Raw genomic sequence first — 19,784 nt, 5'->3', positions numbered from 1 at the left:
TTTACTGGCTGAGAGACCTTGGGCAACGTTCCAGGCCTCCCTGGGCCTCCATTTCTCCTTCCCTAAGCGGAGCCAACAGTGATACCTGCTCTCGGGTTGGGGGAGCATGAAAAGGAACATAAAGCATGCATCAGAGACTGTCACTAGTTCATTTCTAAAGGGATCACAGTCAGACAGAAAGAACTTCCATGTACCTCTGGCCTCCAGGTTGGCCACAGGGCGGCTCTCCCAGGAAATCCACTGCCCTGCCCGGCCCCTCACCCACAACCCTTATCCCCACGCACCTTCCTTGGAGCCAGTGGCCGCCGTCGTGGCAGAGGCTGAGGCTGACCCAGTAGATGTCCGGCCCATGGGGCTCGAGTGCTTCCCCCCACGGCCGGGGGGCTTCAGGCCGCTGGGCTTCTGCATGGTGGTGCCACTCAGTGGGTAGAGAAGGGCCCGGGCAGGTCACGTTCTCTCAGCCATCGTCACTCACCTGTGGACAGAGAACAGGAGCGATCACATCATAACATCACCCCGATATCAACACAACGGAATTCCGGCAGTGCCAACCCTGTGAAGTAGGGACCATCACCACCCCCTTTTTCAATATAGGGAAACTGAGGTACAGAGCAGAGCAGTGGCAGCAAGTGTGGGCCCCATGTGGCGCTGCTGTTGCCAGAACGAGTGTCCTGGTCTACTGGACTCAGAGGGCAGGCACTCTCTGTCTGCCTCCTGGGCCCAGCAGGGGAGAATCAGGAGCAAACTGGCTGGGGGTCTGCCGCAGTGCCGTCTGAGCCGCAGCAGCCCCTTATCAGGACCACGAGTGTCAGCACACAGCTGTGTGTGGCTCTCACCAGAGCACAGGCTAGTGTGGATTCTAACAAACATGGCAACCTGTTGGGTTACTCTCCATCGGTCCCTGGGCTCTCTAGGACCAGCCAGTAACTCACATCCCTCCTGATATGGGCCAGACAAAGCAACACCCAGTTTCATCAACCAGCTCATTGCTCTGTCTTGCCAAGACCACACTCCAACTCTAGGGATCACCATCCTAGTACCTGTCCACTCCACCCAGTGTGGGGACATATACGCAGAGAGGCCTGCACCTGCCTCAGTCCTGTGCCAGGATGGACTCACGTGCCCGCTGCTTGCCCTTCCACCATTATAGCTCCCTGACTTTAGGACTCAACAGAGAAGGGTGTGATGCATACGACATACGGGGCACTAGCATTTGATAAAGGGGACTCCTGAGAAGGGAAGCCTCCGGTTTCCTAGGTGATCCGTTAAGGGCACCAGATGCAAGGAGGATGGGGCTGGCTGTAGGGGACTGGCGGAGAGGCACAAAGGACAGGCCTCCCACCCCTTGGCCTCCTCCCCGCTGCCCTGCCTCCCTTGTGCAATGTCTGTGGAGGGCGCCCCACGGGCCAGGCCGTGTCCTGCCCCAGAGCCGCAGGCCTCTGCCTCAAGAAGCACACTGTCCTGGGGAGAGGAAACGCAGAGCACCACAGGACGAATGGAGGATTCTGGGCGAAAGCATCACGGCCTCAGGACCTTGAGAACCGGGGATATCAATGCCCTCTGGGCACTCTACTCTGATGCAGTCAGGGGTGGCCCAGCCTCAGCCCATCCTGCCATATCCTTAAGCCACCCTCTGTCATGGAATGTTATTCCCTTTTAGAGAACCCTCCACTCTTGATACATAGGACTTGTGTGGGTTGACCCCACATGCACACCTGGAGTAGACACATGACCCAGGCCTGGTCAGAGCCCCTGTGATTGGCTGAGGGAAGATCACGTGACCCAAAAAGCATCAGGGCCTGGACCCACTGGAATCTTTAGGAAGAGTTTCTCTCTTTGCTCTGGGGCTGCCTGGATGTGGGCTGGATGCCGGGAGCTACAGGGCCATTCCAGTTACCACATGGGAGAGCCTGCCAGGAATGATGGCAACACAGAGAAAGCAGAGCTGAGTCACTGGGTTTGGAGGGCCTGGATCCAGCTGAGCCTGCAGCTGGTCACTTGAGCCCCTCACTTACATCAGCCAATAAATCCTCACACACACGTGCATTGTTTTCTCTTTTTGCCCAAAACCTATTTGAGGAACACTGTTGTTTGAAACCAAAAAAGTTCTGACTCATCCAGAAGCCAACCCACAATGCTCACAGCAGGACTATGCAAAGTGTCCTCAGAATGGCTCTCAAGCCAGCAAGATGAGCTGGCAACACTATTACCTGTCCTGGCACAGCCGGAAGGACCAGCTCCTCAGGTGGGGCTGTCAGCCACAATAGCAGAGAAAAATAAGCTTTCCCATGGCACATAGTGGTGACACCTACCAGCCCAGGTGAGCCAACAGGAGAATGGGGCAGCCTGCCAACCCTGAGCTGGCACCCAGAGCCTGCCAAATTGAACACTACGATCCCGACTGATACCCCAGGTCATTGGTCAGGCTGGGGTACGAGGCTGGTCCCCTGCTCCCAGAACCCAGCACTCCAGGAAGCTCGTTCACCGGGGAAGTGCCCTGTGGTTCGTAGACGTCTCTCTCTGTGAGCCTGGTTAGGCTGTGTCGGCATCCCCAAGCCTGAAAGGGACTCACTGAGCCAACAGGCATGTGAGAGTGGTCTCTGGTGACAGCAGATGGGTGACTACTCTGTGGGTGGCCAAACAGGCTTCCTGCTCCTGTGGCTTAGCCTAGAGACTGACCCGGGAAATCTGCACTCAGAGCCCCACACGACGGAGGCAGAGGAGAGTGGACTGCTGGGACTGAAGCGAGGTGCAATGAGCCTTCCCCATACCCATGGCCCCTTCCCTGCCCAAGATCCTCCCGGGGGGAAAAAAAAGCCGCAAATCACATATATACATATATAAAGGACTTGTATTCAGAACATATAAATAACTCCTACAACTCACTAATGAGAAGACAACCTGACGAAAAACGAACAAAAGATTTGAATACCATTTCACAACCAAGGAAGATAATGCAAACAGCAATAAATAAGCCGAGGAAAAGCTCACTAGTCATTCGGAAACGAGGATCAAAACCTCAGGGAGAAACCACTTCACACCACCTGGAAGGGCTCAAAACAGGAACCCCGACAACATCAAGTACCGGTGAGGAGGCAGAGCAACTGGAATACGCTTACTGTTGGTGGAAGTGAAAAACAGTACAACCGCTTTGGAAGCCAGTTTGTCAGTTTCTTAAAAAGTTAAATACATACCTACCATATGACCCAACTGCCCAAGAGAAATAAAAATGTATATCCATACAAAGATTTATAAAAAAATGTTCATAGCAACTTTATTCATAATATCCCCCAAACGGTAACAACCCCAATGCCCATCACCTGGGGAACATACAACAGCACACCTACACCACAGTGTAGCCCTCGGCAGTAACAGGAACTACTGACATATGCAACAACGTGGACGAACCTCGAAATACATTATGCTAAGTGAAAGACACAAACACAAAAGACTACATACTGTGTGATTTTAGTTATATAAAATTTCAAAACTATAGACACAGACAGCAGGTCAGTGGTTGCCTGAGGGTAGGAGCAGGGATGAACTGAAAACAGGCGTGAGAGAACTTCTCTCTACATTTCAGGCAGGGTAGAAATGTTCTAAAGCTGGATGGTGGTGAGGGCTGCACAACACACGTGGATACTAAAAGTCATCAAATCCGGGGGTGGTCGGATGGCTCAGTTGGTTGGAGCGCGAGCTCTGAACAGGGTTGCCGGTTCAATTCCCACATAGGCCAGTGGGCTGCGCCCTCCACAACCAGACTGAAAACAAGAGCTGCTGCTGAGCTGCCGCAGGAGCTAGCACATGAATGCTCAACAATTAGGTTGCCGGTTCAATTCCCGCAAAGGATGGTGGGCTGCACCCCCTGCAACTAAAGATTGAAAATGGCGACTGGTCTTGGAGCTGAGCTGTACCCTCCACAACTAGACTGAAGGACAACGACTTGGAGCTGATGGGCTCTGGAGAAACACACTGTTACACCCCAATAAAATTTATAAAATAAAAGTCATCAAATCATAACACTTAAAATGGATGAATTTAATGTTGTGTAAATTAAGCCTCAACTTTAAAAATATCCTTGAAGGCTCCCTATAGAAGTTAGTGAAGCTGGTGTAGCAGTGCGATAGCCTTCGCCTTCAAGGGCCTCCTCACCTCATCTCTCACTTCACCACTACGACTCCCCCTCACCAACTCCACTCGAGCCACACTGGCCTCCAGCACTAAGCACACTCCAGCCTCAGGGCCTTTGCACATGCTGTTCCCTCTGCTTAAAATGCTTTTCCCTCAAATATCCATATGTACCGCTATCTCCTTTAAGTATCCGCTCCAGTGAGCCCTTCTAAGATTACAACCCCTACCCAGTCCTCCACTGTACGAGGACAGGGACTAGGGTCTATTTTGTTTACTGTGGTATCCTTAGTCCTGACAAGGGTGTCTGGTGCCTACAGGAGCTCAATAAATCACTGTTGAACGAATGAATGATGCTGGCCCATGGGGTAAGAGGCCCAGAAGGACCCCCTCACCTCTGCAGGGCCCAGCACTCAGGACTGAGTGGCTTGTGGTGACCAGCCCAGATGGCTGTCTGACGCCATGGCTTTTCATGTAGTCAATGTGTCCTTTGAGTCAGGGACCCGGGGTCATAACCATGTCCCTGCACTGGAGGCTCCCCAACCAGCCTTGCTGCTGCTGACCCTGCGTTTCCTCACGATTTACCTGACACTTTCCCACCTCCCGGACTATGCCTGAGCCTTTTCTCCCACCTGCTTTATTTCACCTATTCCAACCACCTACGGAACTCCTAGCCCGGTGCTTCCTCTTCCTCCTCCAGGAAGTCTGCCAGGATTTTGGCCCACAGAGACCTCAGGATCACACCCTGAGCCAGGAGGGAGGACCTTGTTCTCGTTTACCTTCATCTTGCCTTCTGAGAGCTCACGGGCAACCCCGGGTGGAGCCATAGTCTCTTCTCCCTGAGAACTCAGCTCTAGAGTGGTTCCTGGCCCAGAGCCCGTGATCCAGAAACTGCAGCGAGCACACCTGCGATGGCCAGAGGACAAAAGCCTTCAAGGGCACAAATCCCCACAGACACTCCTCCCAGGAGAGGCTTCCGGAGGCTCCCACAGTTACCCTCTCGACTCCCCTAACCCCGATGATCCCAGAAGCCTCCAGTACGAAGAACCTATTGTGTGCCAGGCCTTGCAGGAATGTGGACTCATTAGCCATAACAAGCCCTGATAGGGCAGTGGCCATCTCACAGGGGAGCACCTGAAGTTCAGAAAAGTTCAGGGCCTCGCCCGACGTCACACACAACTCAGCAGCTGGGACTAGCCTCTGGTCCACCTCCCCCCATTGCCTGGCCCAGGCCTGGAATGACATTTGTGAGACCCCTGCCTCTGAGGACAGCGTCCACATTTCTCGCTTACACAGGAGACCAGAGTTGCTGGCAGGAGAGAACCAGGGCGGCATTGACTCAGGTCCATCCACCACTGCTGAGGGTGCAAGAAGAGCTGGGAGAAGAGGATAGCAGCCACCCCGTGGGCCTCCAAAGCTGGAGCATAGGGAAGGGGAGACAGAGAAAAACAGTGAACAGGAAAAGGGGGAGGAGGCCTCGGGCAACTGGCCTTTGTGACTCAGCCCTGCTCATGGGGTAGAGGAAGAGAAGGGGTTTCTTGGAAAAAGCTGGGACATGGTGATAAATTTGCCTCTGGCCACACTGCGGCTGATGGGGGAGGCCCGGGAGACAGGGGAAGGAGTGGAGATCTCGTGGAGATCTAAAGCCCAGACCCTCCACCAGTGGCTATGGAACTTGGCCCAGTGCCTCCGTCTCACCACCTGTAAAGTGGGGTAAAAGTGTTGCTGCCTCGTGGGGAGTACGGACAAGCGAGTCAAAGGACACAGCCCACAGGAGCTGTGAGAAGGGCAGCTGTTGCTACTGTCCGACGTCTATTATGATCTCCAAGGGCCTGCAGTGCCCACGTCGCCCCCCCATACCCCCCCAGGGACTAGGGCCCAGACGAGGCGGGTGTGGGAGGCGGGGCAGAGCGGATGGCATTCAGACTAACAGGCCCCCTTTGTGCTGCCCTCAGTTGCCATTTACTGAAGACAAACCCAGGCTGCATTTCAGGGTTTCCATTTCAGCTGCCCGGGGGTGGCGCGCCACAGTTTCAGTGGAGATGAGGACCAAGAACTTTCTGCCAATCGGCAGCCCAGGGTGCGGCCCCGACGGAAGGGCAGCCAGTGCCAAATAGGGCAGTGGAAAACCCATCTCTGAGTGCCAGCATGTCTAGAGGGCGAGGGAGGTGGCACCAGGAAGGGGGCTCCCGGGCCAGACTCTGCTGGGGGACCCAGCCATCCTCACCCCCTGGGCCTCCTGTGAGGAGGGCAGCGCTGTGGCAGGACACTGCTGCTGGCTGAGGCCACGTGGTGGACCTCACATGGCCCAGACCTCGTGGACACTTGTTCCCCCTCACAGTGGCCTCTCCTCCTCCTCCCCATCCAGGGGTCCTGGCAGCCAGGGTACCTGAGCTCCCCACTCCTCTCCTGAGCCTGAAACCAGAATGTAGGTCCACATGATACCCAGAGATGAACTTACAGTATGGCCCCTGCCCACTCGCCAAAAGCCCTCATTTGGGCCCGAGTCCCTGGGGGCGGTGGTGGGGGAGCGGCGTGGGCACCGTGGGCCCTCGGAGATCATAACAGACGCCGGACAGGAGCAGCAGCTGCCCTTCCCACAACTCCTGTGGGCTGTGTCCTCTGACTCACTTGGCCATGCTCCCCACGAGGCAGCAACACTTTTACCCCACTTTACAGGTGGTGAGACGGAGGCACTGGGGGGTGGGGAGGGGATGGGGAATAGGCTCTGTAACAGAACAGGAGGTGGGGGGCTGGGGGCAATGTGGGGGAAACTACGACGAGGCACAGACCACACTCTGCCAAGTCAACCAAACAGCTGAGGATTTGGTGGCTAAAGTGTGTGTGGGGTGGGGGGGAGGGTGGAATTCAGAGTCTCCCAGTGGTGCCCAAGCAGCGGGCCGAGGGCTGAGGAGCCACGGGGGATGTGAGCCAGGGGTGTGACAGACCAGGTGTGCACACTGGCAAAACCACTCTTGGAGCTGCTGAGGACGATGGGAAGGATGGGGGCAGGCAGGCTGCTGACAGACGAGGGACACAACAGGGAGGCCTGCACTTCGACGGAGGCAGGGCTAGAGGGAACAGAGGGGGCAAAGGTGCAGAGCAGGAGCTGACAAATGATAAGGGCATGGGGGCGCCCAGGGTTCCAGCAGGCGGTAATCTCTCATACTGGGAGGGACCTACCAGGAGAGACCCAGGAAAAGGTAGGGGCTGGAAGGGGCAGCTCAGTTTGGGACATACCAAGTGTGAAATGAATGAAGGACCCTGGGGGCGGGGGGGGGGGGGCAGGGGACAGGAGGCAGAGTGTTGGGTCGTGGCCCTTGGGAGAGTCGCTGGGGACAGCAGAAGCTGGGGAGAATGAGGGGCACAGGCCTGGGGCATCCACTGGTATGTAACGCGAGGCGCTGGGGAGGAAGAAGAGGGCACCCAAACAACAAAAGGGCATGAATGGGGCAGCTTTCGAGGAGAGGAGCCCGGCAGGAGAGCCACAGGGCCTCCCAGTCATCAGGGAAACACAGGTCCAAGCCACAGGGAGCTCCCATTTCCCACCCAATCAGATGGGCGGAAAGTCAAAAAGCCAGGTGATGCCAAGTGCTGGAAAGGCCAAGGAGCAAGGGCTGATGGGGTGGGGCGGGCCCAGCCTGGGGGAACACTGCAGGTGCAGGAGACCCAGCCAGGAACTGCAGCTGGCTGCGTGTCCCGGGAGGGAGGGCGGGAGGCCGCTCAGGGTGCTTATCGCAGCTCTCCATGCAATAACTGGGAAAGCGGTTTAGGGCTGGGAACTGGGCTGGGGCAGGATAACTGGGGCTTCACTTCTATTTATAAGATTTGTTTCTTAAAGATGTACACGGGTGTTCATTGTATCCTCTCTATCCCTTTATTTGAGTGCCTAAAATATTTCATAATCACTTTTTAAACAACGATAAAAAAGTAAAGATAGACATAAGGGAGGGGAGAGGAAACAGTCCCCAGAGTGAACCCCCACAGTGCTGACCACCAGGCCATGGCTCCCCGAATTATGTGGGTGAGGCATGGGATCCGCTAGTCCTGCCCCACTGGGTGCCACAAGACACACCTGCACCAGAAACCCAGTGTTACCCCAACCCCCAGATCCGCAGGGGTCCCAGTGACAGATGTAACCATTGTCCCCGTAAGTCTACTCCCAGCTGGCACCTACTGCCTGTCCCATCCAGCTTGGAAGGGAGGTTCATTCTGTCTGCATTTGACAGAGGCTCAGGGAATCACACCCAGTGGGGAAGCTAGAATCCCCAGGCACAGCACAAAGCACGGCAGGGCGGCCAGGACAGGCTCTTCCCTTGAGTCTTGCCAGCCTGAGGCAGAAGCCAAAGCTCTGAGCCTCACATCAGCTACCCCTCTGGCCTGGGAGCGGTGGGGAGATGGCACTGTCTGCCTGTGCCTGTCCCAACACCCACCCTCTGCTCTCACTGGGTCAGCAAGATCCCACAGAAAGCTGGAGCCAGCCCTGGCTGTGCAAGCCCAACACTCAGCACACCTGCTAGCCAGTGGCAGAAGACAGGAGGCCTCAAGAAGAATGGGGTGGTGATGGGCCCTACTTGGGGTTCCAAGTTGCCCTGGCAGTACAAACGGGCCTGGTAGTCATCCAGAACCAGTGTGGGGAAGGGACCCGCCTACGCCTCAGAGCAGAGCTGTGGCTGGAACCTGGTCTCCACCAGCTGATGAGGCTTCAAGGAAAGGGAGGGGAATGAAGCTGGGAATGGTGGGCAGGGCAGGGCAGGGCACGGTGTGCCAGCGACATGGACGGGAGTGCAGGGGCACACGGTGCTAGGCAGGGAAGGACAGACCAATCCAAGAGCCCCGGCTGGCTCCCCCCTTCTCTGGCAACTGCAGACGAGAAACAAGCAGGGCCTGAGCCCAGAGCCTGGGTCCAGCCCCGCACGCCCACCGTCCTCACAGCCTCCAAGCTCAGGGCTACTTGTAAAGTCAGCATCTTCCCTGTCCTGCCAACAACCGAGGCTGATTGCAGAGCCCTGGGAGTGGCCAGCCTGTCAGTCCTGCCTGAGCTGGACACACAGGGCCCGGCCATCTTCCCTAAGTTTTGGAGGGATCCTGTCTTCCAGCAAAGAACAAAGTGGGCCAGGGCTGTCAGGTTGAGGGAGGGAAAGAAATGTCAATATATTTTCCTGTCATGTGCACAGGTGTGCGTACACACACACACACACACACACACACACACACACACACACGGCATGCTTTGAACCAGGGCACAGCCATGCGCCAGAGCCCGCCCCTGGCTGTGAGGCCCCCATAGCCCTGCCAATGGGAGAACTGGAACCCTCCTTCACTGGCCCAGGACGCCCTGCGGGACAGGGTCCCCCACCAGGCCTGGGGAGAGAGGCTTGGGAACAACACGGCTCAAGTTGTCCTCTGACCCACCTTTATTCTCATATGAAAGAATGGAAAACGAAGGCCCAAGTCAGAGAAGTGATTCACCCGAGGTCACAGAGCAAGTGAACAGGATATTAAGATTCAAGTGCTCCAATGAAGAAAACCTGTGCTGGGCAAGAGGGTCCCCGAGACCAGACAGAGTCTGTGTCCAGGGAGAAGAGGGGCTTGCTGCGGTCATCCAGCGAGCAGGACACACAGGAAGGACCGGCTCCAGCATCCTGCCTCCCAGGCCACGATACTGACCCTGTCGTCTTTCACTATTGCCTTCTCCACTTGTGCTTTCTGTGGCAGCTCCATCCAACACATCTAGGCCAGGCAGCTGCAGGAAAGCCACCCCATCTCCTGGGCTTTCCTCCCCAGCCCAGCCTGTCAGGCCTCCTCCCTAGGGTCAGAATCTGCACAAGCAGCTAAAAATTACCCCTGAGCAAAGGACAGTCTTTACAGTAAGTGGTGCTGACTCAACTGGATAGCCACATGCCCTCCGGTGATTGGCAGAATAATGCCCCCCATTGATGGCCTCATATAACTAGTGAACACGTTAGTTTACATGGCAAAGGGGAATTAAGGTTACAGATGGAATTAGGGTTGCTAAAGAGCTGACCTTGAAATGGGAAGAGTATCCTGGATTATCCAGGCAGGCCCGATGTAACCACAACGGTCCTTATAAGTGGAAGAGGGAGGCAGGAGTGAAAGAATCAGAGAAGGCAGTGTGCAAAGGACTCATTGCTGGCTTTGAAGATGGAAGCGGGGGCCACCAGCCAAAGAATGTGGGCAGTCTCTAGAAACTGGGACAGGTAAAGAAACAGAATCTTCCCCGGAGCCTCTACAAGGAACATGGACCTGCTGACATCCTGACTTTAGCCTGGTGAGACCCATTTCAGATTTCTGACCTCCAGGATCCTAAGATGATACATTTATGTTATTTGAAACCATTAAGTGTGTGGTCATTTGTTATAGCAGCAAACGGAAACTAATACACTTATTTCACATCACACATCATCAATTCCTGATAGCAGGTCTAAACATGAAAGGTAAAACAATAGTCTTTAGAAGGAGACACGGAATATCTTCATAACATTAGAGTAGGCAAAGATTTCTTAAACAGGACACAGAAAGTGCTAAAAACAAGGAAAAAGATGGATAAATTGGACAAGAGTAAGATTAAGAGCGTCTGTGCATCAAATGATACCACTGAGAGTGGGGGAGGGGGGCACGCCACAGAGGGGAAATGACTCCCAAACTGAAAGTAACCCACACACCCGTCACCATTAGAATGACTAAATAAGTTGTCATTTAGTCATGTGTGTAAATAGATGCACACAATGGAATAAAGTACAGCAACGAGAATGAAAGAACTACAACTACAAGTAACGTGTATGAACCTTGCAATTATAATCTTGAGTGAAAGAAGCCGGATATAAAAGCTGGAGTATGATTGTATGCTTCCATTTAAAATTCAGTTCAAGGGCAGGCAACACTTATTTATGGATGGTGTTAGAAATCAGGGACGCGGTCACCCTTATGTCAGGGGGTACTGACCAGAAGTGAAAACAGGAGGGACTTGTGGGGAGCTGCGGCTTCTGAGTCTGGATTTGGGTGCTGGTGCACAGCATTTCACGCTGAGAAAATTCTCCAAGTGGTACACGTATGACATGAGCACTTTTCTGAATGGATGTTATACTTCAAAAAACAAGTTTAAAAATAAGAAGCAAGGGTGGTCCCTGCTGCCCTGAGGCCTTCCCACCCATCAGACTGCCTCAGCCGGTGGCCCCTAAGCATGTGGACCTACGGGAGTTCTGTCTTCCCCTGGTTCTGGGAGCTCCAGGCAGGAAGGCCCAAGCCCCCAGGGAGTTCAAGTGCCCAGGGTCTGGCACACAGTGGTACTGTGCTCACAGAACAACCTTCCTGGGCACCAACCTTCTTCCGGGGCTTCCTCTCACTTGACCCGTCCCCTGCAGGGGGCAGGTAGGAGGCAAAGCCCACTGAGGTCCAGGCCTGGCCCCCCCGCAGCATGAGAGGCCCAGACAGAGGGGAGCAGATGCAACCCAGGGCCCACGGGGCAGGGCCACAGTGCAGCAGCCTGCAAAAAGGATGCACCAGCCAGGGGGCCAGGGGTACCATCTACACCTCTGAAAGGCAACTTAGGGCTGCTGGAGGGTAGAGGAGGGCGGAATTTGGTGGCCCCAGGAGTAGGGCCGTCACTAAGAAGACCTCAAAATCAGTAGTTTCTTTTACTGCTTTCAGAAAGGCAACCCCCACTCCCCACGGCCCCCAGCCACCAAATTCTGGCAGAATGCCGACACCCACCCATACCCATACACACTGGCACATCTTCAGGCCTTTACACATGCTGTTCCCTCTGCCTAGAATGCCCTTCCTCTCGGCTGCTGGCAAACTCCCTCAGCTCTCACTGAGAGCAGCTTAAGAGGGCAGGTTCTTCGCACATCTTGTTCACTGTTGGGCTCTGGGTACCTAGGACAGCGCCTAGCACACTCAGGAGCTCAAAATATGTTTAATAAACACATGAATGAATGAAAATGCCCTCCTCAGCCACCCTCATCCTTCCCAAGCCCAGTGGGAGGCCCATAGCAGCTTGCTCACACCCCATCAACGCACTCACCCGGCTGGCTTCAGGCAATGTCTGGGGAAGACAGAGAGAAGCAGCTCAGCTTCTGAATGACTCACATCCTGGTGGAAACCCAGCACCAAGCACGCTCCACGCACACAGTGGATGCTCACTGGCTGTGGGTCCACTGAGCAAAGCAGGCAGTGAGCCCCCATCACCAGAGGAGATTAAGCAGAAACTGAGGCCTGCTCTCAGAGCAGGTTTCTGCTTCAGTTGACACAGTTGCCTTGAGAAGCTCTCCGGAGCTTGTGCAGCTATTACTACTGTCAAAAACAACATCAACAGGAAGCTGCTGAGTGCCCCCCACCCCAGGGCTGGCCCACCGCAGGGGGAAGGGCGACCCCATGTCCACACCTCTCTGTGCTTCTTCACTGTGCTTCGCTCTGAACCCGTGTGGGCATACTTAGTGAGAGGAGTGGGACAAGACCCCCCTCGGCTGAGCTGCTCCAGCCTAAGGGGCCACAGATCTGTAACATTTGTTCTGCTCCAGGCAGCAGTCTAAGCGCTTCATAAATATTAACTCATTTAATCTTCACATCAGCCCTGTGGAGAAGATGCTACTATGAGCTCCACCTTACTAATGGGGCAACGAGGCCGGAGAGGTCCAGGGTGACTTGACTGATCAATGGCAGAGGTCGCATTGGAACTCGGGCCCTCCGGCCACAGAGCCTGTGTGCCTACCCACTTCTCTTTACTTCCTCAGAACCAACTCTCCTCCAGGCACCAGGTTGCGGGGGAAAGGACAGAGATTTAGGTAAGAGTTTGGAGGTGACCCCATAGCCCTCGGTGCCCAGGCCAGTGTACAGCACCTCTGCCCAGGGACCCGGTCCTCACTTGTCCCGGCCTTGTTTCCTGGGCCCCCTTCCCCGCAGCACCCTGCATCCCAGCCTCCCTGAACTTCTCATTGCTCACGGAGACACCTACCCCGTCGCTTGTCCTGCCAGGAATGCCTACCCCCTTCTTCTACCCCTTAGCCAACTCCTGGAGCTGAGCAGGTGTGCCCAGAGCTGTCTGCACAGCCTGAATCCCAGTCTCCCACACGTCCTCGAGGGACAGGGATTCTCGGGGCGGGGACCAGCCTGGCTCCTGGTTCACCGGGTCTCACCCACCCCTACAGCCCATTACATACCTGTGGAGGGGGCTGGCTGCAAGCATCAGCTGCTGGCCAGGACCCTCCGCGAGGAGGATGAGAAGGATAAGAGGGTCTGCCGCCCCCGCCCCCCATCCGGGATGTCCATTTGCCCCAGGACCACACAGACCGGCTCCTCCCTGGAGCTGCTGTCTGTCTCTCACTTAGGCTGTTGCGTTGCGTACAGCATGGGCTTACACGAGACAATGTGATGATACAAAGCCACTCTAAACTCCTGTTTCCCTCTCGACCCGGCTGCTAGAAAGCTCGGAGTCAGATTACCTCCACCGGAGTTGCAGCACTCCCACCAGCTTCATCTGACTTTTCTACCCTGGGTTTCCTCTCACCGCAATTTTCCCATGTCTTTTTCATCTCATTTTACTGCGTTTATCTTTGCAAATCACCTCAAGTCCTTTCTGGAATCATACAAAGAACACACAAGGCCCCCTCGGATGTCTTCTCTCATCTGCTTCCCCTGAGCCCAGCACTGCCGCTACTCTGAAAGAAGCTAAATGTGAGCTGAGTGACTGAACCTACAAACAAATTTATAAGGGAACAGTCTATGTTAGAAAGGACCCGAGCAGAATCAGGACACAAGGTAGCAACAAATCCAAAGACGCCAAATGTCTTTCCTTCCCTCATCACTGGGTCCCACAACCAGACACTCCACTTGGAAGAATGGGAGCTCCATGCTGAGCTCCCACCCACCCACTCTCCTCCTGCGCCCAAAGTTCTCCCTCATTTTTCTCCCTTTGAGCCCATCAGGAAGGCCCTCCTTAACCGCCCCAAGTTCACCCACCCTTCAAGATGCAGCCCCAGACCTAGTCCTCCAGGAAGCCCCTGAGGCCATCCCACCCACCTAGGGCCCTGCCTGCCTGAGTGACACTTAGAAGGACTTGCACCCCTTGTCAGGGCAATGACCCCATTGGGCATTGAGGCATCTCTTCTACTCTGGCCTTAAAATGTTTCTCAAAGGTACTGCTCTTGTTTATATTTTCAGGAAGGGGGCTGATGTCATCCTAACTCAGTAAAAGTTTCTCGAAGGCAATTCCGAAACTCAAGTGCACTGTGCTCCTTTGAAGCCATCACCCACTGCCACCCTCAACGTCAAATGTTGGGACAGCAGGGCCTGGGGCTTCCCAGGGAAGAGCTGGGGCCAGGCTAGGTGCAGCAGGAGCAGATCGGCCCTGGACATCCACGGGATCGCCTCCTTAGGGAAGGGAGGTTGGAACACCAGGCACTCCTCGTGAGCCTAAAATTCCACCCTCTCATGGCATAGAGGCCAAAAGGGCAAATAAGGAAGTGGAAGGGGAGTGGGTGTCTTTTCAGCTGCAGCTGGAGTCAAAGGTCTGATTCCAGGAACGGAGCAAGGGCTGCTCAGCAAAATCGGAAGCTGGTAGGTAAGTGGACAAGGCCCTTGTCAATCAAAACCACCTGACCTGCTCTGCTTTCTATTCAGAAGGGAAATATTTCACTATCATTTTGAAGCATTTCTTTGGAAAACATGAGTTTTGTATTACTGTTTCTGTGCACACTGGCAGTGCAGGCCAGAAAAGGGAATGGTGGGACAAGGTAGGTCCCATGCTGGCAATGCGACACCCAGTCTCCAGGAGCAGAGTAGGCTCCTGAGCTAGAGCTGGGGGAGGCCCATGGGGCACAGCTCCAGCCATGCCGTCTTTCCCCTAAACTGGCCAAATCAGTGCACCAGTTTCTCCCAATGAATCATCCTGCTGAATGGTGGAGACCCACACTCCGTATCCTGTGGCACCATGGTAAATTGGCCATGGGTCTGCCTCTCCCAGCAGATCGAGAGCTCTCAAGGATGGTGATGCCCCCATTCTCCCGTCCTCCCCCAGCATATACCATGCATCATAAATGCAGCCGACATTGTACAAGCTGTGCCCAGCACTGTCTCCCACCCCCAGCCCCAGAGACCAGCTGAGTGGATGGGGTGGGCACCCTCACCCAGGCCAGGCCCACTGGTCTTGTTGGCACCCCGAGAGGGAGGGGAGCGCCTCTGGGAGGTCCTGTGGCCTCAAGCTGAAGCCACCATTTGGGACAGCCATGCCAACAACCCAGAGAGAGCCAGTCTGAAGGGAGAAGAGAAGGGACAGATGCACTGGGACAGGCAGAGAAAATGAAACCACAGTCCAAAGAGGAAAGCTGGAGGAGGGGCTGCCTGCCAGCTTCCCTTGTCCTGGGGGAGCCGGCCGCCTGCAATTGTTTGCTGCACAAGTTCCCTTTCCCTCCTCTTAACTCCCCTTTCACTTAACCTAATTGGAGGAAGTTCCTGTCCCCTGCAACAAAATTATCCCAGATACATGGTCAGAGCCCTTCCCCCTTCCCCTCAAGGGCAGGCCCGCTCATGAAGCCATGCCCACTACTCAGTTTATAAGGTGAGACGGGTCTGGGTAGAGCCGGCACTGGAGAGCGGTGCTGGGAAGGCAAGGCACAGGCAGTGGTGCCCTTAGAGCCAGAGAGCATTTGGACTTTGTACGTGAACAAATGGGTGCAGGTGTCTGAGGGAGGCACGGCCAAAATGGTGCTTTAGGGAAATGAATATGGTACGTGAGTCAGATGGCATGTAGGAAGGGGGCGTGTCCCCCAGGCACACAGTAGGCGCTTAACAAATGCATGCAGGGCAAACAGGGAAATCTCTCTGTGCCTTCATTTCCTCCTCTGCAAAACATAGGGGATGTTATTAAGACATCCACGAACTAACACATGCATTTAAAGAGCTAAAAACAGTTCCTGGCATACCGTAAGCACTCAGTATGTGTTGTTGTTTTTAAACTACACAAAGGCTGATGTTCTCCCCAAGAACCACTGGGCAGGTGCTATGGTCTGAATGTGTCCCCCCAAATTCATATGTTGAAACCTAATCCCCAGTGTGATGGTATCAGGAGGTGGGGTCCTGGAGAGTTGCTCAGGTCATGAGGGTGGGGACCTCACGAAAGGATTGGTGCCCTTATAATAGACCCCCCATGGAGCTCCCTAGCCCCGTCAGCCGTGTGACCGAACAAGGAGATGTCTGCAACCTGAAAGAGGGCCTTCCCCCGACCATGCTGACACCCTGATCTCAGAGCTCCAGCCTCCAGAACTGTGAGAAATAAATTCCTGTTATTGATAATAAGTCTGTAGTATTTTGTTAAAACAGCCTGGCCTAAGACGGCAGGGAACCAGGAGGGTCCAGAATGCAGCTCCCCTCTGGGCAGGGAAGCAAAGGTCTGGAGATGGCATCAAGAGGGCAAGGCCAATACTTAGGGTGGCAGGGCCAGGGAGGGGAGGCCACAAGGCAACTGTCCCCCACACCATGGGCCAGAGTGGAGGGAGCAGGGATGGCTGAGGCTGTGGGGATGGTGGCTTTCCCATCACCAAGGGCAACTGAGGCATGAAGAGGTCCAGCCACTTGCCCAGGGTGACACGACTGATCAATGGCAGAGGTCGCAGCCAGAGCAGAGGGGGAAGCCGAGGGAGGACGCTGCGTGAGGGAGAGACCAGCAGGGCTTGGGTGGGCCTAATAGGCAGGACTGTCTAACAGTGGACAAACAGCTGGGGAGGGGATGAGCCACTCGTGTGTGTGTGTGGGGGGGTGTAGGCTGGAGGGCCATCTGGCACAGCCTCAATAACAAACCCTAGGCTTTCCCTCCGTCACAGCGCACACGCTTCAAACACATTCATTCATTCAATTCTCTCAACAACCCTAACAGGTAGATATCATAAGTATCCTCATTTCACAGATGGGAAATTCGCGACAGAGAAACGTGTAGTGACTCATCTGAGGTCACACAGCTAGTAGGTGGCAAAGCTGGGATTTGAACCCAGGCTATCAGGGTCCCGCATCTGAACTCTCAGTCGCCAAAGTGGACAGGAGATGCTGACAATGGATTGGTGTCCAAGGGTGAATCCCCCACTTGGGATGTCAGGCTCCGGGTGCAGAAGTCCAGGCACCACCTCCGCAGCCTGCCGGGTGCACTTGGGAGCTTACAGGTGCACACTCGTGGGCTTGAGGCTCCCCCCAGGCCCAAACTTCCAGGCTCTTCTTCCTGTGAAACTCCTCTCCATCTCAACCCCCTCCACCTGTCTCAGAGCCTACACCCCAACATCACTTGCAGGCCAGGTGCTGCAGACTCAATGCATCCTGGGCTCATAACTCATGGAGGAGGATGTTTGCAGGGCCCCAAGTGGGAAAGTAGGAAGGACAGGACAATCCCTTCCCTCAACAGAACTCCCTGCTTTAAATCCCAAGCCCCATCACCTAAATCCTTCGCTGCTCTTCTAACCCAACAGCCACCAGGCCTCCTGTCCCCTTCTCTGAGCCCTGGCCCCCCTGCCCATGCTATTTCCCTGCTTGAAGCCCCTTTGGCATACTGGCAGCACATTTCTGCACAGGGCTCCATCAAGCCTCCTCTCCACCCCGACCTCCAGGTGTCCCTCCTCCCCCACCACTGCACTGGGGTCAGCAGTGCTCCCTGGGGGCAGTAGTGCCCCGCCCTGTGTATCTGCCAGCCCCTGGCAGTGCTGGCCCAGGTGACAGCAGCTGGATGAATGAAGGGCTCGTTGTTTACATTACAACTGGTGGGGAGTCTGCCACACACACACACACACACACACACACACACACACACACAGACAACATGAGTCGGCCCCCACGTGGTGCTCCCTGCACCCTCCTCCTCCTCTGCCAGCAGCCCTAGGACAGCCCCACCCCACCAGCCTCCCCTGGGCATCTTACAAGGGTGAGGGCTGCACCCCTTATTTAGAATCCCATTTCTCACCCAGAAAGGAGAGGTAGGGTCTTAGAGACTGGGGGATGCGCAGGGGGATGTGAGACTGCTCTCAAGGTGCCCCTCTGCCCATCCTCCCATAGTGCGGGTGGGGCCGGGGTCTGCGTGGCAGTGCCCACGGGCACCCGCCCTGCGCAGGCCCCGCCTGAAGGGCCCAAACGGGCGGGTCCTGCAGGCCCAGCGAAGCATCCTCCAAGGCCGCGGCCCCTCCCTATGGGGAGGGCAGAAAATCTGCTGCCTCACCAGCCACCAGCGCCAGCTTGCGGGGGCACCCCTGCCCCAGTCTCCTCCAAATTTCTCCACCATGCACTTCAACCAAGTTTTGCAAAGGGCATAGGCCAGGCGACTCCAGCCTGCGGGCGGGGGATCCCTGTTCTCCCAGATCCCGGGTCTGGAGAAGGGAGCTGGGGCGCCTCGCCCACCAGGCTGTGCCCCCGCCCGGCCTGTGAGCCCACAGCCCTGTGGCGTGTCCAGCGGCCAGGCACTGCCCTTGGGAGAGGGGACGGGCGGGCCCTCAGCAGATGTGCTGAACCCCTGTCTGTGGGGAGGGGAACAGGGGGTGCTGGGGATGCCCTCACCACCGGGACATGAAGCCCAAGAAGCGCCCCCCAACGCCAGCAGCGTCCCCTCCGCGCCTGCAGGCTGGGGGAAGTTGGGGTGCACCCCAGGACTGTCTGTGCTCACGCCCACCCGCCAGTCCCAACCCTAGGGCCTCTCCCACGCGCGACAATGCCCCCGGGCCGGCCCGCTTCTGCCCAGGCCGTGGCCACCGCCGCCTCCCGCATCCCTCGGTCCTTTGTTGCCCAGCGAGCCCCCTCTCTCGGGGTCGCCCCGCTGCTCCTACCTTCGCCCCTCCAGCTTCAGGCCGAGCGGCGGCGGCAGCCCGGAGCCGGCCTCCTCCTCTGCCGGCCCGGCCGCCGCGGGGGGAGAGGATGCTGCGGCCGCTCCCCGCAGCCCTCCGATGGAGCACCTCCTGGCGCCGGGACTCCGCGTTCGCGCTCCGGGCTCGGGTCTCGGGCCGCGCGTGTGCGGCCGGCAGCCGGTGGGAAAGCAGGAGGCGCTGACCGAGGAAGACCGGCCGCCGCCTGCGCGCCCCGCGGCCGAGCAGAGCGAGAGGAGAGGAGCGGAGCGAGCGCCCCGGCTCCGGGAGGGAACAAAAGGGGCTGGCGCTGGGGCGGGCGCCCGAGGGCGGGGCCTGGCGCGGCGGGGGCGGGCACGCCGCGCGCGGCCTCGCGGTTGTCCGGCCGCGGCTCCCAGCCGCCAGTGGGCGGGCGGGAGGAAAACGCGGCGTAACCTCGTCAGTTGAGGGTGTCCGGGGTGCGCCTACACCCACCTTGGCGCTGGGCACCTATTGGCGCTTCAGTCGTGTTTGGTGAAAGAGCATCCTCCAGCCTTGCTCCGCTCACAAGGGTGTCCCAGACCTTGGAAGTGATGTAAAATCGTGAGGCAGGGGGAGGAATGGGGAGGTTCCCGGAAGGCTTCACAGAGGAGGTGACGTTGGACTGGACAGGAAGAGATGAGGAGGGGATGGTGTGATCGAGGTGTGAACTCCAGGTCTTACTTAGCTGTCCCAAAGCCAAGGAGTTGCGGATAAATGGCACGGTTTTCTTAGTGATTTGTTCCCAACATGTCTTTGCAAAACATGGTATCCAAGACACAGATGAAACTTGCACCCTCCTCCCTGGGA

General features: G+C 56.3%; 1 protein-coding gene across 3 annotated transcripts in view; it reads right to left on the bottom strand.

Annotated features, from left to right (window-relative positions):
• The window catches only part of CLIP2 (CAP-Gly domain containing linker protein 2), an 81,932-nt gene extending 62,371 nt beyond the window's left edge, over nt 1–19,561 (bottom strand). The window contains exons 1-2 of one of the 3 annotated variants that reach the window (XM_019754979.3): nt 19,431–19,561; nt 285–475 (exon numbers count right to left, since the gene is read on the bottom strand). In XM_019754979.3, coding sequence (XP_019610538.2) covers nt 285–408 — 124 coding nt within the window. In that variant the 5' untranslated portion in view covers nt 409–475; nt 19,431–19,561. Of the gene's footprint in view, nt 1–284; nt 476–18,941; nt 19,232–19,430 lie in introns of those variants that run through there. The other 2 variants (XM_019754978.3, XM_019754980.3) reach the window with 2 other exon arrangements.
• Between the last annotated feature and the right edge of the window lie 223 nt (nt 19,562–19,784).

Source organism: Rhinolophus sinicus, chromosome 3 (genome assembly GCF_057876585.1).
Source record: "Rhinolophus sinicus isolate RSI-liver-muscle chromosome 3, RSI-T2T, whole genome shotgun sequence".
NCBI classification, from domain to species: Eukaryota; Metazoa; Chordata; class Mammalia; order Chiroptera; family Rhinolophidae; genus Rhinolophus; species Rhinolophus sinicus.
The sequence above is the reverse complement of the archived record's forward strand: the minus strand, read 5'-3'. Positions and strand labels throughout refer to the sequence as shown.